Source organism: Nomia melanderi, chromosome 6 (assembly GCF_051020985.1).
Source record: "Nomia melanderi isolate GNS246 chromosome 6, iyNomMela1, whole genome shotgun sequence".
Classification (NCBI taxonomy): Eukaryota; Metazoa; Arthropoda; class Insecta; order Hymenoptera; family Halictidae; genus Nomia; species Nomia melanderi.
The window spans coordinates 18,955,650-18,976,090 of record NC_135004.1 but is presented as its reverse complement, the minus strand read 5'-3'; the positions used below and the strand labels follow the sequence as shown (position 1 = coordinate 18,976,090).

Genomic DNA, 20,441 nt, shown 5'->3' with positions numbered 1-20,441 from the left:
TACGCATGCTTTTATCGTATCATAAGAATACAACTTGCGCTGTTGTAGTCAAATTAACAACTCTCTAATAAAAAATTATAAGTTTTTCCAGGGTAGGTTTATACTTGAAATTTTCGATATGTATAAGAGAATATAGAATGTTATCAGAGTATAGTGATTTGAACGAAGACGAAGGGCACAACGATGAAATCGTTTAATAAGAGAAAAGTTAATGGAGGTTGAGTCGAACAACAGAGTGCGGTAGTCTCGGCAGGTCGATGGTGCTGTTCGTACCGACGGTCCGTTCGCAGCCGTCTTTGCTTCGCGATGCGTCCACTGATGTGTGTTTCTGCACATGGCCGTGCCGCCCAACGGGCTTCTGCATTGTTCTACGGTTTTTCGCACTTTGTTACCGGTAAATGAAACTATTCTAGTTAGATTTTCCATTTGTACGATTCAACGATACACGATTTGCGCCTTAAGTAATAAGAAAAGTCTTTTTTTTCACGATAACCGAAGTTAATAAATGAGACGAGAGTCACGAACAAATTCACATCAATGTTTGGTTCGTAACGTAGACTTCAGATTTCATTTACATTTCTAGAAATTTTGCCGCTTACCGAATTTCGTTAATTCCGATACACGATTGTATTAGAAAAGTATTTTGAAAAAATAGTTTGTCTAAAAGTTATTATGTTGTAATCTGATATTCAAGGACGCACAGTGACAAACTGTAATTTCTAAGTAGTACTATATTTTGTTTAAAATTGTCTAATTAAACAGATTTATAAAAATGTTTTATGAAATCGTACAAGACGTTTCATTGATAATTAAAAACAGATTTAATCTTTAAGCGAATGTTGTGATTTTTTCAAATATTTGTGATGTTTTTCTTCAGGAATATTCTATATTTGTACGTAATTTTACTTTCTTCTATTATCCGTAACTGTAAATACTGGATATTTTTATAGTTTATTGAATTGTTATAATATTTACGAACATTTATATTCGTTAGTTTTGATGCCATTATGATCATTTTGATAAATAATTTTCAACAATCTTGTGGAAACAAATTTACAATGTTGCACAGAGAAAACATTTTTTCATAAGTATCAATATTTCTGATTTTTCAGAACATCCATTCATTTAAAATAACTATATATACGTTTGTTTTCATAATATTATGAAAAATCATAAATATACTTGTTTCTTTTCAAATATATTAGATATTTACTTTGTGATATATTTTTTTAGGGTTGTACCTATTATTCTTAGAAGAATTGTCTAATACAGTTTATCCAACATGACTACATCATCAGAAGATGTTTTGATGCAAGTAGGACAAGTTCGTTATAAAAAAGGAGATGGTACTTTATATGTCATGAATGAACGAATAGCTTGGATGCTCGATAATAGAGATACTGTATCTGTCAGTCACAAATATGCTGACATTAAATGTAAGATCATCCATGTAATCAATGAAATATTGTTTAATAAAAGACATATTACAGAAAAAAACATATTGCTATAAGTTCATTGCATCTTTTAGTTATGTTGATTTTTTTTGTTGTTTACCTATTTTAGATAAAAAGGGTTGTATATGTACAAATATGTACATGTGCATGATTACGAGGATATGTACTTTTTTTTGTATGTATGTATGTATGTGCGTGTGAGTGTATGTGTATATATATGTATGTACATATATGTCCGTGTGTATATATATATATTTATTTATTTATTTATTTATTTATTTATTTATTTATTTATTTATTTATACATACATGTATGTAAATATATATGTATATGTTCGCATCATATACACAACATTTTTATTCATACACGCTCACTTATGATCAAACTTTTACATAAATTGGTTTTATAATTGAAATTTCAAGAAAAATAAATGGCTTTCTAATATCTCTTTTTTTTTTTAGTACAAAAGATATCACCAGAAGGAAAGTCAAAAATACAGCTACAAGTTGTACTGCATGATGGTTCATCATCCACATTTCATTTTGTAAATAGAAATGGGCAAGAGGCACAAATAAAAGATCGTGATGATGTGAAAGAACTACTTCAACAACTATTACCAAAATTTAAGAGGAAAGTAAATAAAGAATTAGAAGAGAAAAATAGGTAATATTATAGATACTACCCTTCAAAATTGTATTATATTCACAAATGAAAATAAAATATTATTTGCCAGAATGCTTCAGGAAAATCCGGTACTCTTTCAATTATACAGAGATTTAGTTATTACACAAGTTATTTCTTCAGAAGAATTTTGGTCGCAACATGCTGCAGAACATACTCAAGCTAAAAAGAGTCAACGTCAAGAAATTGGTGTTAACAGTGCATTTTTGGTAAGGTTTTATTACTAAAATATGGATTATGAGTCAGAAAAGAAACCGATTGTTATAAGAATATGTTGTCTTTAGGCTGACATAAAACCACAAACAGATGGCTGTAATGGATTGAAGTATAATTTAACTGTTGATGTAATAGAATGTATATTTAAGACGTATCCTGCAGTAAAAAGAAAACATCAAGAAAATGTGCCTCACAAAATGTCAGAATCTGATTTTTGGACAAAGTTCTTTCAGTCTCATTATTTTCATCGAGATCGTATTAATGCCGGGACCAAGGACCTTTTTACCGAATGTGCCAAAATAGATGATCAAGAACTCAAGAAAGATATTCAATCGGGTATCAATGATCCATTGGTAGACATTACCTCTTTCGAAGATCAAACTCTGGATGAGAATTATGGGAATGGACCTAGCAAATCCGATAAACTTTCAGGAAACATTGTACATCAAAGTATGATCAAAAGATTTAATCAACATAGCATTATGGTTTTAAAAGCCAGCACTGCCAAACAATCTATGCCATCTATTCAACCACAGTTAAATGGATCTACTCCATCCGCGAGCAAATCTACCACACTTTCTAATCGGTCGGATGAACAACCAAAAACTAAGAAGGTAAATTCATAACGCATCTATCCTCTATGCATAGAAGTAGTATTATTAAGTTGATCGTTAACAGTAAAAATGTGCAATATATTCATTTGCAGCTTAGAATACAAGAAAAATTAATATACGATGATCTCGATAGTAATTGTGACACAAACGCAACGTCGCATAGTGTTCCACTGAATTTGACGCACATAGACAGATATTTACACGGCCCTGTGCCGGGATACGGCAGCACAGTACCCACATCCGAAGAGCTGTTTATGACATTAAATCAACTGAAAAGAGAAGCAAGCGGATGGCTGACAGCGAACAGCATACCGAGACAATTAGCAACGTCACTGGTTAGCCCAGCTGCAGCCGTCTTAGCTTTAGGAGAGTTAACTCCCGGTGGTTTGTTAATGAAAGGCTTCAGAGAGGAAAGCCTTGGGCGTAAGTATATTATTTAAAAGTCAAGAACCTAAATATTTAATGGAAGAACATTTGAAAAATTAATATCTTTTTCCTTATGACCATAGAACTAATACCAAAGGATCTAGAGAAAGAGTTACGTAACGTCTATGTATGCATATGTGAACTCCTAAGGCATTTTTGGCGCAGTTTTCCACCTACAACACCGCAGCTTGAAGAAAAGGCAATTAGAATGCACGAAGCGTTACACAGATTTCATTCTGCTAAACTTAAACCTTTCGAAGTATGTTGTACCGTGTACATTTTACGTTTATACATGTGTATCGCATACCTAAATCTGTCTCTTTCTTGTTTCTTTCTAGGATCGTGTTCAGCGTGATTTTTCTGCTGTCAGTCAACATTTAACGAGTCATTTAAACCAGTTATTGAACACAGCGTATAGAAAATTTGCAGTTTGGCAACAACGTAAAATGCAAATGAGGTAGCCGTTAAATAAATTTGTCGTATAAATGAAAACAGCGTGAATAAAACAGAGCAATATTGGCCATCCTACGTATATTGCATTTTGTAATGTTACCGTAATTAGGAATTAATATGGATGTATTTCACAAAAACCAAAGCAAAATCGTATCGTGCATCCTGAGCTGCCTGATATTGTTTATTTATTCTTACATAATCATGTTTATTATTGTTTAAAAATTCTCATTAGAATATTACTCAGATTCATTCGTAAGGAAATATTTCATAAATACTTACGTAATTTAATGTATAGATTATTTATTTACTTGTTCTAAGTTGTTACCTACCATGTTGCTTATTTTGTGACGCTTTATCAGTTATATCACGTTATTGTTTCGATAAAATTTCAGAAATTAAGATTTATAAAGAAAGTCCATTGAACGTGGAATAAAATTAATATTTCTAAGTTTTCTAAAAAAATGATATGTAATGGGGGTATGTAAAATTTGTAAAATGCAACTGGTTAAACAAATGTGTGTACAGAAACATTTAAAAAGTATTGTATGATATCAAAGTAGCTGTGATACCGCCACTGTACCACTTTGCTTATTAGTATAATTCATCCCTTTTAATTAAATTTCAAAAACTTTGTGTGTATTTGCAGTAATAGTATTAGAATATTGTATAATATTCCGATCGTAACGGTAAAGAGATAAAAGATTAAACTATATTCGTGTAACGTTTAAACAAATGGTGTATTTAGTACAATTCGCACTTGTGTCAGAAATTTTGCATCACAAAGTTCACATACTAGTACACACAGTGGCATCGGTATACTTTTCAAGATATCTGCGATATACTCAACTAAGTGTCTTAATTGTTGAATCCTATTTTTTTTATAGTAACAGGTAAGGCAACTTGCAACATGCAATTTCATAAACTGCCTGCTCACTTTCTCTACAGTAGCAATAATTTGGCAGTTACTCGAATGAGTGATATCTATTTCAGCCAGTAACAAAACGACCATATTCGCGAGTTACACTATTATTATTATAATAATAATTATAAATATATTCTTACATTACCATTATAATAAATGTTATCATTGTGCATACCAATTTTTAATTAATAACACTTTAATGAATTACGATGAATTTTCTTTGTATTAGAAAGAAATATAATAACATTTTCATAATTGCTATCCTTTTTTTGTTTATGTCCTTGTTGAAATAGCCATTTAAGCGGAATGTACGTGTACTTTATGCAAAATATTGAATTAATGATTCAAAATAATCTACGTTGTACACGCGCTAATACAATGTTCGAAAATTAGTTTTATGATCAACAGGTGTATTCACCAATGTTGGTGTGTACTAGGGAATGTGTTATACATGTACGCATACAATACCTTTTTTGCGTTAGTTTGATCTCATTTGGGTAAAATTTGTTAATTTCTTCCAGCGAAAAAATACGTAGGGAAAATAAAGTGTAATATTGCAACGATATGGAAAAAAGAAAGGAAGAAAGCTGAACGTAACGGAGGTAGGAATTTTGTATTTTCTTGAAAAATCCCGCTTGCGGGATCTCTTTCAATGATCTGATTTAGTAGATGGCGCGATTCATTGTTGATTCGATTCAAAATGGCGGCCTATAATGGGCACTGCGGGGTAACATTGTTCAATTCCCCGCGATAAATGAGCCCGTGTGACGGTAACTAAGCGCGGTGTGTGCGTGAGTACCGGGTCTAGAGTGTACCCGGAATGTACACTTTTCTTTGGATGTTCAAATCATGTGAGCGTAATCACGGTGCCAGCCGATCGTGTGTCGTGCGTTGGCCAAGTTTGTGTAGCCATATTTATTGTGTTATTCGATGAGACGTTATATCTTTTTATACACCGGCAAATGTAATCAGTATTTAACACATATGGCTGTATATCGTTAGACGTGAAATTATCGTTTTAGTATTTATTGCTGACAAATGTGGCGATTTTATTATCTATGATAAAGACCGATTATGTACGCACGAAACATCTAAGGACCGTATCATAATAGGTCATGAAAAGACGCTACAGTAGTTTCTCTTCGATTCTTAAAAACCGGCGCACATTTGTTACTTGTTTCTTTTTATATAGAGATCTGTTTCTACAATTTTCAAATAGCACAAGCTGTGCGAAACATCGAAGAACGTTGGTTCTTTTGCTAGCCCTGGTAGCATACATTCTATTGTTTTGGTGCCTGAAAGATATTACAGAAACGTAAGTTTTTTTTTTTATTATTCAATTTTATGTTTCATCATTTTTCGTAGTTGCTCAATTCGATAGACTTACTATTGAATAGTTACAATGATAACATTAATAAAAAAGAAATACAACAAAAGAAAACATACTGTCAGTATGTATTACTGTTATAATATCTGTTTGACATTTTGCCAAATAAATAATACTCCCAAGTGATTGTTTTTAGTTTTGAATTAGCATTAGACAAATTCTTAACACTGTTCGTAATAAAGTCATAAATAGGTCTATCGTGGTTACGTTTAATAATTATATTTAAATAAAATCAAATGACTGTTTAATGCGTTAAGTATGTACATAATGTGATCGTGTGATAAATCTTCTCGGATTAATATGTACATGCATATATTTTATTGTTAATGTATATAGTATATAGATTTAACAATTCTTGTAATTATTAAATTATACATGAGAATAATTTATTTTTTCAGAATAAAATGGAGAAACCATTGTATCATATTGTCAGCCCATATTGGATGAAAGTTTATAGACTCTATATACAGTGAAATAGTTTTTGGTATATACCTTTTTTACTTAATATGAGCAATGGACGTACAAAAGTTTTAAGAAAAAGTTATGTTATGAATATTGCAAGATATATGAGTAACATTTACATGCAAAAAAGTCTGCTATACGTGGACCAAGCAAACTAGGCACTGCCGTGCCAAGTTTGGGTAATGGATCCCGTTGGTCCATGGTATGCATCGTATAATCGTCTTACTGCAAGTAGTGCAACCAATACGTTTCAGTCAACAACTTCAAGCACAAGCAGTGATTTTGTACCTCATCACTTAGCAACGGCTGCTGCTCAAGCAGTTCCATCGACCACGTCGCAATTAATTCTACAAGCGGCGCATACAACAGCAACTCTGGCGGGTCAGCCATCTCCGTTTAACCCAGGGGGGTTTTTATCTCCACCCCCTGTGGGATACGACGTCTTCTCGCCTCTATTTCATCATCCCAATTCTAAACAAGCTCATTATGTTACTCAGCATAGACAAGCTCTTGTTCAAGCTCAAGCGGTGTCGGTAACAAAGCAGAATACCACAACAGAATCCGATATCCCTGTATTAAGGGAGAACTATAGTTCAGCGCATCAACCGACATTTTTTGAGCATCAGGGTGCAGCAGCTACATCACCTACATCCGCATTAGCCTGGTCTCATCAAAACAATGCGCAATTACCCAGCCCGTTTGGAATTTTACCGCACGAAAGTGTTGTTCCCTCGTCTCCGGGACCATCGTCTACGACAAAACCTGCTGCTGGTGTTTATGAAAACACGTTCAATTCTCATTTTCCTACAAGTCAAACTATCAATACTATAAATTCTCAATTGTCTTCACCTTCTGTCCCTGCTGCTGAATTTAAGTCGACTAACTATCCGGATAGTAAAAAACCTATTAATGTCAGATCTCAGTCACCAACGGTAAACGTTAAATCGGGTGTATCTACAGCTCAGACAAGTAGTAATCAACCATTTTTCCAACAAGTACCTACCACCTTCAGTTCCGAAACATTATCAAATAATTATTCTACCACGAATGGAAATCAGACTCCTAATGGGAAGGTGCAATCTTCTCTTCAGCATCAACAGTCCTGCATTGTGTCTACTCCAAGTAATACAGCTGGCAAAGAATATAGAATTCCTCAACCACCTGCTAGATCAGTTGCATCTACAACTATATTTCTGAATACATCTGTCAGGTCTGTACTAACGCAAGTTCAAGATAAATCTTCTACTCGAAATAACAACTTCACTTCACCGCCAAATAAGATAATTAGTACATCTCAACAAAGTATTCAAACAAAAGCGCAGACGAAAATATATCCAGAATTAAATGCTCACAGCGAACATAGACGAAATGAACAAACGTCGCAGGACAGTACACAATCATCACCTATTAGTTTTTCTATAATGGAGTCACGAGGTTTAAACTATACAGCTGGTAACAATACAAGTTGTTCAAGTACCAGTGGAAAAATTGGTGGTAACCAAAGAACTCCATCAAATAACAATTTACAAACACATTCTCAACAATCACAACAACAGCAGCAGCAGCAACAACAACAACAACAGCAGCAACAACAGCAGCAACAACAGCAGCAACAACAACAACAACAACAACAACAACAATTTCACGTTTTAAATCAACAGCAACAACAAACATCGTATAGACATTATTTGACAGGATCCGATTCGGAGTATCATCATTCGGGAAGATCAAAATCTGCAACTTCAACCGATTCTGCTTATTCTTCTAATAATTCTGCCCAAAATGGACCAGATTGTAGCGTTGTTGTACCGCGAAGACCAAGCCCGTTACAAGCGCATTCACAAGCAAGTCCGTTGGGACATGTTCCGAGTCCTGCTTATCCTATGTACAACAGCCCAATGGCTGCAATGTCATCTCCTTCCCCTTTACAACAACACACGGAAAATAATGGAAATCAATGTACAAGCGGATCAGGATACAAAGGCGCTGTACAGCAACAAGTTACACCTCCGTCGCCATTAGACGTTACCGTGCCGCGGCCTGCATCGCAAGGACAAGTTGTTTATTCGTCGGTTATCACCCGAGCTTTAGGTACTACTGAAACTAAAACCACGTACAATGCTGATAAAAATTATGATAGACAGCAGCAAGATTTTTCACAGACGCAAAAGCAAATATGCTGGGAAAACGAGAATCGGCATCCGATAGGAAATAGAAAGTTTTCTGTTGCTTTGTATACTGGTGGAAACGCTGAAATAAATGCTCAAACTTTGCCAGTTCAACAACAAGTACAACGCGTAATAAATGTTTCCGATAGGCAACAGACATATTTTGAATCCAACCAAGTGACTTTACAAGATTTAAGCAGTTGCAGAGGAGATCCTATGAGTATAGTGAAAAATTTGCAAACTTTACAACAGACTTCGTGTCAAGTACAACAACAAACTGCTACTTCCGTTACTCCGACCGAACAACAGAAACAAACAGAGGAACGTCGTAAGGTGGATACTGTAAATAAGAAGAGAAAGAACTTGGAGAAATGTGGACATGGTTCTTCCCTGAACGAGATAAGCGGAACAACAACGGTGTCGGAATATTTAAGTAGAATACCTCCACCCGCGCATCACAATGCGAATCAACAACAGCAAAACGGTTATTTCGATTTTGAAAGATGGAATTTACCTCCGCCGCCCACTAAAATGTTCCCCGGTACATCGGGCGCTTTTAGTTCGCAATCAACTTTGCACCATTCGAATAACTTCGTTGGTACACCGGCGCATCAGCATCAGTCCTTAATGGTTTCCCATCATCATGCACCGCCCCCGATTCCATACTTCCCGGCTTTTCATATTCCTCCGAGCCATCATCATTCGCACGAGTTTCAATCCTCGGTTGAAATCACGCCTATTGGTTTTGGGGAAAATACGATAAATCAAAATGCTAATTATAGTCAAGAGGTCAGAGACGATCAGCCTAAAGTAATTGTTCCTAATATTGAAGAAGAATTAGGTTTTTTACAACAAAGTCAACAGTCACTCGAAACAAATAGTTTACTAAGTAAAGATTTTAAACGACCCAACAAGGATCCGAATTCTGGATTTATGACTAGTTACTTGAAATTCTTGCAAGGCGAAAGAGAACCGTCGCCTCCACCTGCGGTTCGCGGTGGTAGGAAAGCAACTTGGAGTAGGTCGAAACCTTATATTCCTGTAGAACCTAGCAAACCAATGGAAAATACTACGAATGGCGAGACAGTGAAAACACAGTTGGAGAAGCCAGCACCACCGAAAGAGACGCCAGTTATCGATTACGCCAACGATCCGCGATATTTTCCATTGCCAAAAGAACGGAAAAAGCAAAATTTCGACTCGAGCGACGACGGTTTCACCAGCGACGACGATTTTTTGTTTCCACCCAAGAAGCCTGAGAAAAAAGTATCGAACGTGAATATATCGAGTACACCGGAAACAGTGAACCAGGCTAAACCAGAAGGTAAATCTAAAAAGGGGAGGCCGATTAAGCCTGGAGGGCCGACAGATAGGAAAAGGAGAGCAGCCGCAGCCGCAGCTACAGCAACGGAAACGGTATCGCTGTCTTCGTTTGGTAAAGCATCGAAAAAACACGAAGAAGGTAATACAAGTATCATGGTTTTTTCACTCTAGCGAACATAGGGGAAATATCGTGTGCTGTAATCGAACGTTTGTCTTGTTACAGTGGACCCCTTACTTTTACCTCCAAGGCGGGAAACGTCTAGAAGAAAGGCAAAAGAGAAAACTTCGGTAAAACAATTTCTAGACCGGCAACAGGGTATAGACTACTTTGATAACGACGAAGAACAAGGTGATTCCGATTCTGATCCTGCTTGGACACCCGCTGTTAAATTAGTGGGAGACGAAGAGGAAAAGAAGAAGAAACGCGGCCGACCTGTTATTACTAAAAAAAGTAGAAAAGTTAAAGAGGAGGGTGATTATTGTTCTGGTGATCTTGCTACCGGCACGAAGATTAAAACCAGAAAGAAACACGAGTCGCAATCGAAAAATTCCAGTGCAACTGGAAAGTTGTCTTGTAAAATAGATGAAAAACTCTTAGCGTCCATCAGTGACGAAGATATTGATATTTCACCGTTCAAGGTATGTCATTCGTTTACCATTGTCATTTATTATTAATGTTTATTACTACACATGCACAAAAATGAATATTCGTACATTACATGCAGCGTTCTGTGGAGAATTCAGAAGATGCGGTAAATATCTTTTATAAATTTCTAAGTTTTTATTTAAACTTTGCATTATATACTTTTTCCGTTAATGAAGATTTATCGAGAATACAATTCATTCATCGTACAATTACAATTGGTTTACAATTACAATTTTTTTAGTCTGGAGAATTTGTTGTGATGAAGACAGATTTGAATGAAGAATATCCGGCACTTTGGAGAATAGATGGTAAAACGTTACTACAAAAATATGAACCATTTAAATCGAATGGAAAAACATTATACAGAAACATATCCACGGTAAAGAACAGAATACTTTCCTTAACTTTCCCGTTTTCATATATATTTGTACATATACAAGTGCATATATTATCCCTAAAATTTTTTAGTATTCGGGTTGGGCACCCCAAAACCGGCACATATATCAGCAAGTTCCAGTCAAATTTTGGCAACAAGGAAAAACGGAAACTGTGGTAGAATTTCTAAGAAGCGAAATGGTCATTGACGATAAGTAAGTTTTAGTGTAAAAGTTTTCGTGATAAGCATACAAATTTAAAATGATTGCATTTCTTTCCTCTTCTTAGCGAAGGTATCGATAAATATATGAAAGAAACTGAGAAATATCAAGATAATTTTGAGGTATATATACAAACACTAATCTCGCAAGCTTTGGATTCTAATTTCCTTACAGAAATATTTCAAGAACAAGGTACATGTATATACATACATATATATATATATATAAATTATCGTTTAGTATAGTTTCTTGTACATTTATAATTCTGTGCAACAATAAAATGTCTTCTTTATTTCTGAATAGATGATTATTTCCTATCAAATGTCAAAACTGTCGATGAAATAACGGAAGAGAGGAAACGTAGTTTGTTGTCAACGACGAAATGGCGACTAAACGTTGTAAACGCAATATCAACTTGGCCGTGTCTTAACGTTCTCAAGGATTTACCATCTATAGAGTACAAAGGAAAATCATGTGCTGGTTGTCAACAATCCAAAATTCATGCCAGAGTTCTACTATACGGTCAACCGTACAATGCGACTACATTGGAAGGTTCTCCGCCTGATCCAAGGATACCTCAAGAAAAAGTATTGTTTGCATAATTTCTTAGTGAATTTTTTCACAATTGTTACTCTATGAAATATTTACACGATCAAACTTATTATATCTTTACCAGGATTTTTTATTATGCCGTGTGTGTCAAGCAAAAGTAGCTTTGTACAATAAAGTAGCACATCAAAAGTATCTGATGTTTTTGGAATGTGCAAGAAGAGTAGCGGATAAAAGAGTAGCGGATCCTAACAAAGATACTACAATTATATTAAATGAACTATTGGCAGATGAAACATGGTTAAATCAGGTAAGTTGTAGATATATATATATATATATTTTTTTTTTTTTTTTTTTTTTTTTTTTTAAATATAATCCGTGGTCCGAAAGTATTTATAAATAAACACAAGGATATATAACGTGTTTTAGCTCTTTAAAGAAGTTAGGACTATCTGGGCGGAAATAGACAATTTGGAGCAACAAGCGAAATCCAAGTTGAACCCAAAAATTGCTTCTTCCTGTTCAGTAGATAATTTGGAAGGAACAGCTGAAAATGTTTCAACAGCACACACAATTGAAATAACTGCTGAGACTTCTGATTCACAGGTGCCTACACAAAAAGCTGAAGACAATTCTGAAACAGTGTCTTGCGAGGTGCAACTAAACAATATACCATCTTAGTGGTGCTATGATAATCATCAGTTTTGTTTAATATTTGATCTCACAAGACCGTTAGGAGCTTAGTGATACATTGAATTTATGGATATAGAATTAACACCAGTTTCGAGACCAAACAATTAAATGATGTATTGAGGATGGTAAATGTTTAAATCAAGTTAATCCTACACGCTGTGACGAATGGTGAAATTAAATATTAATGTGTAATCAAGAAACTATGATTATGACGATAAGAAGTAGTTAACATCAAGGTAAGTAAGAAATTATTTGCGCGTAAACATTGGACATGTGTAATATATTCATCCCCTGTAATAAGAATTAGGAAACAGCCCTAACTTTGCCATTATAGAAACATAATAATAGATTTACGGAATATTTGTGTGAATATAGACCTTTAGTACTAGAATTTGTATCATGATAAACTAATGTAATGTAAGATCAAGGTCTGATGTGTTGAGATCTGACAAAATACGAAAGACAAATGATTAGGATAAAGTATACAAAGTGATATGACATATAGAACGTCATGACCTTCTTTAACATATTTACATACATCACAGTCTTTAAAAGTATGAAGGTCCATTTTCTGCAGAAACGCAGAAATTGTTACACTGTTCGCGTTCCTCTAAATGTAATTTTTCAATTCGTCGTGCATTTTATATATACATATGTTTACATGTGCGTGTACGTATGTATGTATATATAAAGTAACTTACGTTTATCCTTCCTAATGATTTCATAAATGTAAACGGTATTTATGTTCATGTTAATTTGTAAATAAGCAGATTATACAGGTATGAAATTGATACGTATGAAATACGTTAAAAACATCAAGAGGTGTTCCATGATAGCATTCTTTTAATAAAATGTTTTATAGTAAATGAAATATTTTGAAAATATTCTCTTATCTAAGAACATTAGATATCTTGTAGAACAATTGTACATACATAAAGGTACTTTTAATAAGATTAAGAATATTTTTTTCTATATACCTTCAGTTCATCATATTTCATCGTATAATCTTCGCAATTTAGTGCATCGCAGTATATTAGTAGTTCACGTACTAACTAGTCTCCGAATTCTTCCATGCTAAAATTACTCGTAACAAGCAAATGCTATTCATTTTATAAAACGCGAATAAGATATCGATATTGTTTCGTATTGTTTATTTTTACCAATTATACGGTATATTATTGAATTCTATCTCTATTTTCATAGAAATTCTAGTAATGTCGTTATTCAGTATCTTCTGCTTACCTTATCACGAACAAGTACAGTTTCGAATATTTCCTGTATAATTTGAATTTTCGTTGTTTCGTCGAGTCAGAGATATATTGTTTTCATTTACAAATGTTTCAAATCATTCTATTCGAATACATACTATTTCTATACATATATATATATATATATATTTTTTTTCTTTTTACTTGATAATAGCAATATCATAATCACGATAATGACTACATCAGTGTAAAAATTTTCAAGTCCTCGGAGTATGAGTATATTTTACGAATTAGATATCGTTTCTATGGGCACTTTCCTTTCAAAAACTACTGAATCAGATATATCATGTACATTATATATATTATACTTTATATTGTATTAATATTATTATGTTATAACTATTATTATCTTTATGATAACTATCGCTATTATTGTTTACGTATTAAAATCGTTTAAGTTTTTCATCTGTTTTAGATTCGTTAAGAAAAAGGTATTCTCTAAACACGAGAGTGGTGATATGCGTGTGTGGCGCGAATGTATTTTTCGAAGACGATATATCAAATTATATTTGTAAATTGTAAAAATATATTAGTAACGACAAGTGACCGCTACGATAATGCCGTACAGCTTCACACATCTTTCACATACTATAATGAATTGAAACTATTGTATTAGTGATCACTGTCGGATCTAACTAACTTGTATAATAAATTATTGGAGAAACTTGAAACCTAAATATGCGGGCATTTGAACACTAATGCAGTAACGATAAAGGAAAGTATGTAGTTCCAAAAGATTTTTTCTAGCAAACGTGCCATGCAGTATTTCGTATTGATAAAGTTTGTGCTATATACACACGCACACGCACACATACGCGTATACACACCGCACGCACATATCTTATGATATATTTTATGTGCGTGTGCTGCTGCCTGTGTACGCGTGTGTCGTGTATACGCGCGCGCGTCTTGTGTGCAAGTGCTTAATATATTATATTACGTGTATACATTTATATTCAAAATTCTTTGATTGCATTGTTATTAGTTTGCGGACTTTATGCACACACACACACACACACACACACACGAGATATATAAATATGTAAAATATAATGAAATAATAACTTTAACGATGGTTAATAATGTTGTTATTTTATTTTCTATTCAATCAACTCCTTGATCAATGACTTACGTTTCTCAGTGATTTCTGAAAATGGAAACTCGCATAAACATCCGCAGCCTAATCATTACGTTACCGAAAATACATTATCATTTGTTTCATATGAGAACAAGGCTAATAAAAAGTCTAAATATTATATATAGCACTTGCTTGAAGTAAAATAGTTACTGACAAACTTACAGAAATTAATATGTTTGTACTTCTTTCGATAGCAAGGAAAACTTATATTCATTTGTTCAATTGTAAATTATCTATTTTTTTTAACATAACGAAGGTCAAGCATAAAATTTCTTGTCTAGACAAAGTTACAATATTTTTATTATTAACATTACAAACGGATACGATTAAAATATAGTGAAAAGTTACTCGCATAATTTATGTTTTTATGAATCTTTTTAAATAAAGTTTGAAAATCATACAAAGCTGTCTGTATTGCTGTTGATTTTTTTTTTTTTGATGTTTTTAATGTTATTCGTCTTGTACAGTGATTATAAATATTCAATTGTTTGGATAATTGTGCATGAAAAATATTCAGATCTATCGTGATGATAAATTTGCTTAGTCCATAGAAAAAAAAATGAAAAGGTGTAATTGTAACTCTCGCGAGGAATCGTTCTTGGTAAAAGATGCATTTTGAAAATTTCAATGTAAAAAGAATATCCAAAATACCGAGAAAATTGTACCGTCGTTTGATTTGAGATTTAAACAGCGATCAGGATGGGGCTCCGATGAAAAGTAGTTACTGCACTGGCTTAAAGGTTAAGTAGAAGCTGAGAATGAGCATGCGCTTAACTACACAACCTTTTCCCTTTCCCTGTACCCCGCGGCTTCGTTGCTATTCTGATTTCCAGTTCGCGTTTGTTGCCCGTGAAGGATGCCTTCTGCCAACCCTAAACTAGAGAAACAGGCCTCTACGGAGACCGTAGAACCTATACGCCAGGCGATTGTCGTTATCGAACACAAGATTCGAAATCTTGAAAAGCGTAAGGTGAGTAATCGAGTGGTACTTGTGCAAGTAACATAGCAAACTATCTGTCAGTTGATAGCTTTCATGGTACGATCCGCCATGATAGGATACGCCATGTGCTCACGCTCGAGAATTCACAAGCATCTAATGATTATACTAAGATCAACTAACCCTTATTATATTAGTTGATAATTAATCCTCTTTTATTAACACTGATTTACAGCGTTATCACTCTTTTTCGTATATTCGAATGCTGGAATTTACTTGCTATAAACCTCGTGTCATGGCGGTATCTTCCAAAGTTGTGCACAAAACTTTATATGACACGCTTTCAAGCCGTTACCGGTAAACGAGATTGTATATTACCCTTTGTCCGGCATAATGTTAACAATTCAAACTTAAGCTTTATGTGTACAAGTTATGTCCCAGAATAACGATAACTTCTCGTTTTTACTTCTTTTTTTAGAATTACATATACTTATATACTTTGTTTTCCAAAATCGTGTACAGTCTGATATGAATAATTGACTGTAAGTTGTCATATGCAAAGCTAACTGTATGATATATGGGAATAACTAAATTAGTTAACTTACATTTTATATATACATTGAAATGTACAGATGTTGTAGTCTTATTATTTGTACCCTTGTATGAATTTTGAAATACTTTAGTACATTTGGAAATTATATTATATTATATTATATTATAATATATATGTACATGTATATCTAGGTAAAGTTAGAATCATATAAGGACCTACAAAAAAATGGAAAGGAATTGAATACGGATCAAAAAACGGCTGTAGCCAAGTACGATGAAGTTTTACAAACATTGGAATTTACACGGGAATTATATAAACAAATTGTCGGTATTGCACAAGAAGCGGTTAAACAGCAAAAGAAATTGGCAAGAAAGGAAGCTATTGAAAGAATGCAACAAGATATTGCAAAAGTAAGTTTACAAGTCTCGGAATTTACATTTTGCGATGTCTATGATCCTTATGAAAAATTGATTCACTGTTTTGTATTTGTATATGTTTCAGGTGAGGGAGGTTTTTCTCATTCAAGGTGCTTTGATGAATATGGGAACAGAATCTGTTAGAGAGGATTTTCTTACTGGAAAGAATGGTGCTGTGAAATTATCAGAGGAGGATTTAAAACATTTGGATAACTTATATAATGAACTTACAATGAAACATCATAGAGAAGAAGGTGAACCGACGTTCCTCCAACAAGTACAAAAAGTAGCAGAACATTATGTAGCCATTGTTGATGGAAAGCAAAGAGAGGTTGTTGGGACAACTTACAACAAATTAAAGGAAATCATTGCTTCCATTAACCAATGTGGCTATTTTGATCAAGTTCGCGAAACTGAGACCCCCGTAGAAGAAGTAAGTTGCATTTGATACAAATTTATTAGAAAGAAAGAATAAAATACTGTATGAAATGATTATTACGTCTTTCCTTACAGATTACAGAAGCAATTGCGGAAACACTGATATCAGAAGCTCCTGTGCAAGAACAAGTCAACGAAGAATATAACAGCAACGAGAGACACATTCCGCCAGAGTCTATGATTCCAATTCCTAATTTTCCAGTTCAAGTTGCTCCACTTCCAGTAGTTTCTGGTACAACACCTGTTTCTGGTCCTATTCCCGTAGTAGCACAACCTATTCCACCACATCCAGCTGCACCAGTTGAAACCTCTTACTACACAAATGCTGCAGGATACGTTCCTCAACCACAACCACAACAGCAGCAGTCTCAGCAAACTCAACAAACTCAACAACAGCCACCACAAGCCCCTAGAATTAACGATGTAATAGGTACACCGAATTTCTTTTTTTTGCAAGAATCTGAGCTTGATTCACCGGACGTGACGTCACAAGCACCTATTGTTCCACACATTCCTGCTGCTGTAAACGCACCTATTCCTTCACAAACATTTACAAATCAAAACTTCGCTAATGCACCAGTAGTAGCACAACAAGTGATATATCAACATCAAGCGCCACAAGATATATCTCATATACCCGGATTCGCTAATCCTAATCCACCTCCACCTATCCCGATGCCGCCATCTCATCAACAACCAAACATGCAATATAGTCCACAACATCCCGCCAACTTTCAACAACAACCGCAACAACAAACTCCTTCGCAACAAACATCGCAACCAGCACAGTCACAAAACTTTGAACATCAACCAGAAAATCAACAGCAACAACCTACCGAGGTATATTCGATATAGTATTCGATTTTTAACAAGTTATCGTACGTGTTCTAGCCACTAAAGTGTGTGTTACTTTTCAGGAAAAGACAGACGAGAATCAAGATGAAGCGATAGCGCCAGAATCAGAATTGGAGCAACCAAATGATGCCGTAGATTGGTGTCAGATAACAGACCCTAACGACTGGAATCAAACGGATCAGTCGCAACAACCTACTCAAGATTCACAACAACAACCACAACCACAACAGCAGCAGCAGCAGCAGCAGCAGCAGCAACAACAGCAGCAACAACAACAACAACAACAACAACAACAACAACAACAGCAGCAGCAGCAGCAGCAACAACAGCCACAACAACAAACGACTCAACAAGCTTGGGGTGATCAGCAACGCAGCGGTTACAGAGGTAGAGGTGGAAAAAGAGGAAATTCTAATGGATATAATGGAAGAGGTAGGGGCAGCAGCGGTTATCAACAAAATGGACGTGGCGGACAAGGTAACGAAAATATACGATAAACAAGAAACGCATTCCTTTCGATAATATCTTTGGACGATAACTTGGAAATGAATAACATTTCAGGAACATATTATCGTAACGATAGCAATTATCAAAACGGTTACCAACAACGTTCTTGGGGAAATAACGAAGGCAACAGTGGTTACAATTCTGGCTATAAAAGGGGCGGCGGTGGACCGAGGGGTGGTCCACGAGGTGAGCGTGGCATGGATAGAGGTGGTCGAGGACAATTTCGTGGTCAGAGAGGAGGAAACCGTGGTGGTTATGCGCCCCGTGGTAAACCTCATACGCAACAGTAATTAAATTGCGATAGAACCATGCACAGTGAAACATTATAATAATGCTGTAAGATCTTGATTCATTTGTCTATTTGTGAAAAAACCTAAGTCGTATTTCGAAGAAGAGATTTCGAGGTAAATTTAATATCAATGGTATTAAGTGTATGTTTTAACATATAACACTGTAACCTTGACGTTCATGAATGACATGAAATATTCAACTAATTAGTTTTTATATGAACTACGCAAGGGAAATGCTATTATTGCATGATTTTACTTCTAAAAAATGTGGTATTTACTCTGTGTGGTTTTGATATACGAAAGATAAAGGAAAATTTAGCAAAAAGAGGAGAAGTGTATTTAGTAGACATATTTACGGCTTAGGGTATTTCTTAAATACGACATTGAATAACCAAAATTTTGCATTTGAATTTGGTATCTGCGATTATCAGGGGAAAGATCCTATTAATATTAACGAGAACATTATGCAGACGTAATATTGTGATATAAGAAGAAATCAACCAAATTCAGAAGTGTGAACCCACCATGCAAGTATTATTGTGTTGTGACAGAAGGCAGTTTTCACAGGGCAACAACAGCTGATCAACAAAGATTAGAAATATAATTTTATTATAAAAAAAATACAAAAAAAAATGAGAACTCGTACAAGCATTTCACGAAAAGACACAAGAATGTATTTAAAGAATAACGTTAAAATGATTACACGAAGAGATGATCTGCACGACCATATCTTTGTCTTGCGGCGCATCGTTCTAGAGAATTCTTTAAGGTACCAGAAAAAAGAGGATACAGTGAGCAATGCCTTCTAGCGCTATATATCTTCTTAACTTCATATTCCTTTTGCGGTCTATGAATTTGCGAAGCATTTAGAAAGTTAAAGTTGTCGAGATTTAGTAGTTGAAAAAGATGAAACGTTTTTGCGTGATACGCAAAATCTCAAAACGCGTTGTTCATGAAACGCGTTTCATGATTTATAACGAATTACGTAGCTCCCTCAATCTGTTTTTTTCTGTGTGATTCCAAAACTCTTCACGGTCGCCTCCGCAGCTGATTAAGTAAAAGAAATTGCAGTGCAATGTCAAGTTTACGAAGCAACATTACCTAATTTTTTTATTGCAAAATATATATGATTATTTTTAAAAGAAAAGAAGCGATAGTGCGGAGCTTTAGCATATAAGTCGAGTGTACAATTACTGACTAGAGCCAGAGGAGGCGTGTTTGAATAGTGCGCCATTGATAAAAGCCACGCTCCACCGCCAGACACGTGATAAGGAGTACCATATTGTATTTCGTTTGTACATTTGTGTTTAATCACCTCCATCTACAGTTATGTTCAACTATCCTATGAATACCTATGTATCTTCCAAATAAAGATCTAATTCAACCCTGCTAACTAGCCTATCTATCGTACTCATTGTCAACAAAATAGGAGAAATAACGTTCGTTCA

General features: G+C 34.6%; 4 protein-coding genes across 8 annotated transcripts in view; 3 read left to right on the top strand and 1 right to left on the bottom strand.

Moving 5' to 3' along the window:
* The window catches only part of LOC116430245 (protein arginine methyltransferase NDUFAF7, mitochondrial), a 31,308-nt gene that overhangs the window by 10,581 nt on the left and 286 nt on the right, over positions 1 to 20,441 (bottom strand). The gene's annotated exons all lie outside the window — the stretch shown is intronic.
* Positions 229 to 5,022, top strand: Tfb1 (transcription factor B1). 2 transcript variants are annotated; one of them, XM_076368609.1, is made up of 8 exons: positions 229 to 394; positions 1,234 to 1,436; positions 1,917 to 2,118; positions 2,189 to 2,345; positions 2,421 to 2,966; positions 3,059 to 3,389; positions 3,476 to 3,651; positions 3,731 to 5,022. In XM_076368609.1, the coding sequence occupies exons 2-8, from the start codon at positions 1,283 to 1,285 to the stop codon at positions 3,851 to 3,853; spliced, it is 1,689 nt and encodes a 562-aa protein (XP_076224724.1). In that variant the 5' UTR covers positions 229 to 394; positions 1,234 to 1,282; the 3' UTR covers positions 3,854 to 5,022. The 2 variants fall into 2 exon arrangements, with proteins under 2 accessions (XP_076224724.1, XP_076224725.1); XM_076368610.1 differs by having other exon boundaries at positions 394 to 544.
* LOC116430251 (uncharacterized) lies at positions 5,460 to 15,342 on the top strand. Of its 3 annotated transcripts, XR_012998828.1 has the most exons (11): positions 5,460 to 6,082; positions 6,553 to 10,246; positions 10,331 to 10,746; positions 10,833 to 10,859; positions 10,995 to 11,132; positions 11,222 to 11,343; positions 11,417 to 11,541; positions 11,653 to 11,936; positions 12,026 to 12,208; positions 12,328 to 12,827; positions 14,275 to 15,342. XR_012998828.1 is itself a non-coding variant. In XM_076368600.1 (10 exons), exons 2-10 carry the CDS (start codon positions 6,799 to 6,801, stop codon positions 12,577 to 12,579), a joined length of 4,995 nt encoding a protein of 1,664 aa, XP_076224715.1. In that variant the 5' UTR covers positions 5,460 to 6,082; positions 6,553 to 6,798; the 3' UTR covers positions 12,580 to 13,551. The 3 variants fall into 3 exon arrangements, 2 of the variants coding, with proteins under 2 accessions (XP_076224715.1, XP_076224717.1); XM_076368600.1 differs by lacking the exon at positions 14,275 to 15,342 and having other exon boundaries at positions 12,328 to 13,551; XM_076368602.1 differs by lacking the exons at positions 10,833 to 10,859; positions 14,275 to 15,342 and having other exon boundaries at positions 12,328 to 13,551.
* Positions 15,788 to 20,386, top strand: Capr (caprin family member). Its single transcript, XM_031984076.2, has 6 exons — positions 15,788 to 15,967; positions 16,679 to 16,897; positions 16,989 to 17,336; positions 17,417 to 18,181; positions 18,259 to 18,673; positions 18,758 to 20,386. Exons 1-6 carry the CDS (start codon positions 15,854 to 15,856, stop codon positions 18,991 to 18,993), a joined length of 2,097 nt encoding a protein of 698 aa, XP_031839936.1. The 5' UTR covers positions 15,788 to 15,853; the 3' UTR covers positions 18,994 to 20,386.

Excerpts from the sequence above, each read along its gene's own strand:
- Capr (XM_031984076.2), top strand. The coding sequence starts at position 15,854 with ATGCCTTCTGCCAACCCTAAACTAGAGAAACAGGCCTCTACGGAGACC. Across the intron at positions 15,968-16,678 it reads GAAATCTTGAAAAGCGTAAG|GTAAAGTTAGAATCATATAA; the intron begins GTGAGTAATCGA and ends ATGTATATCTAG. Across the intron at positions 16,898-16,988 it reads TGCAACAAGATATTGCAAAA|GTGAGGGAGGTTTTTCTCAT; the intron begins GTAAGTTTACAA and ends TATATGTTTCAG.
- LOC116430251 (XM_076368600.1), top strand. The coding sequence starts at position 6,799 with ATGGATCCCGTTGGTCCATGGTATGCATCGTATAATCGTCTTACTGCA. Across the intron at positions 10,247-10,330 it reads ATCGAAAAAACACGAAGAAG|TGGACCCCTTACTTTTACCT; the intron begins GTAATACAAGTA and ends GTCTTGTTACAG. Across the intron at positions 11,133-11,221 it reads TATACAGAAACATATCCACG|TATTCGGGTTGGGCACCCCA; the intron begins GTAAAGAACAGA and ends AAAATTTTTTAG.
- Tfb1 (XM_076368609.1), top strand. The coding sequence starts at position 1,283 with ATGACTACATCATCAGAAGATGTTTTGATGCAAGTAGGACAAGTTCGT. Across the intron at positions 2,346-2,420 it reads GTGTTAACAGTGCATTTTTG|GCTGACATAAAACCACAAAC; the intron begins GTAAGGTTTTAT and ends TGTTGTCTTTAG. Across the intron at positions 3,390-3,475 it reads CAGAGAGGAAAGCCTTGGGC|AACTAATACCAAAGGATCTA; the intron begins GTAAGTATATTA and ends TTATGACCATAG.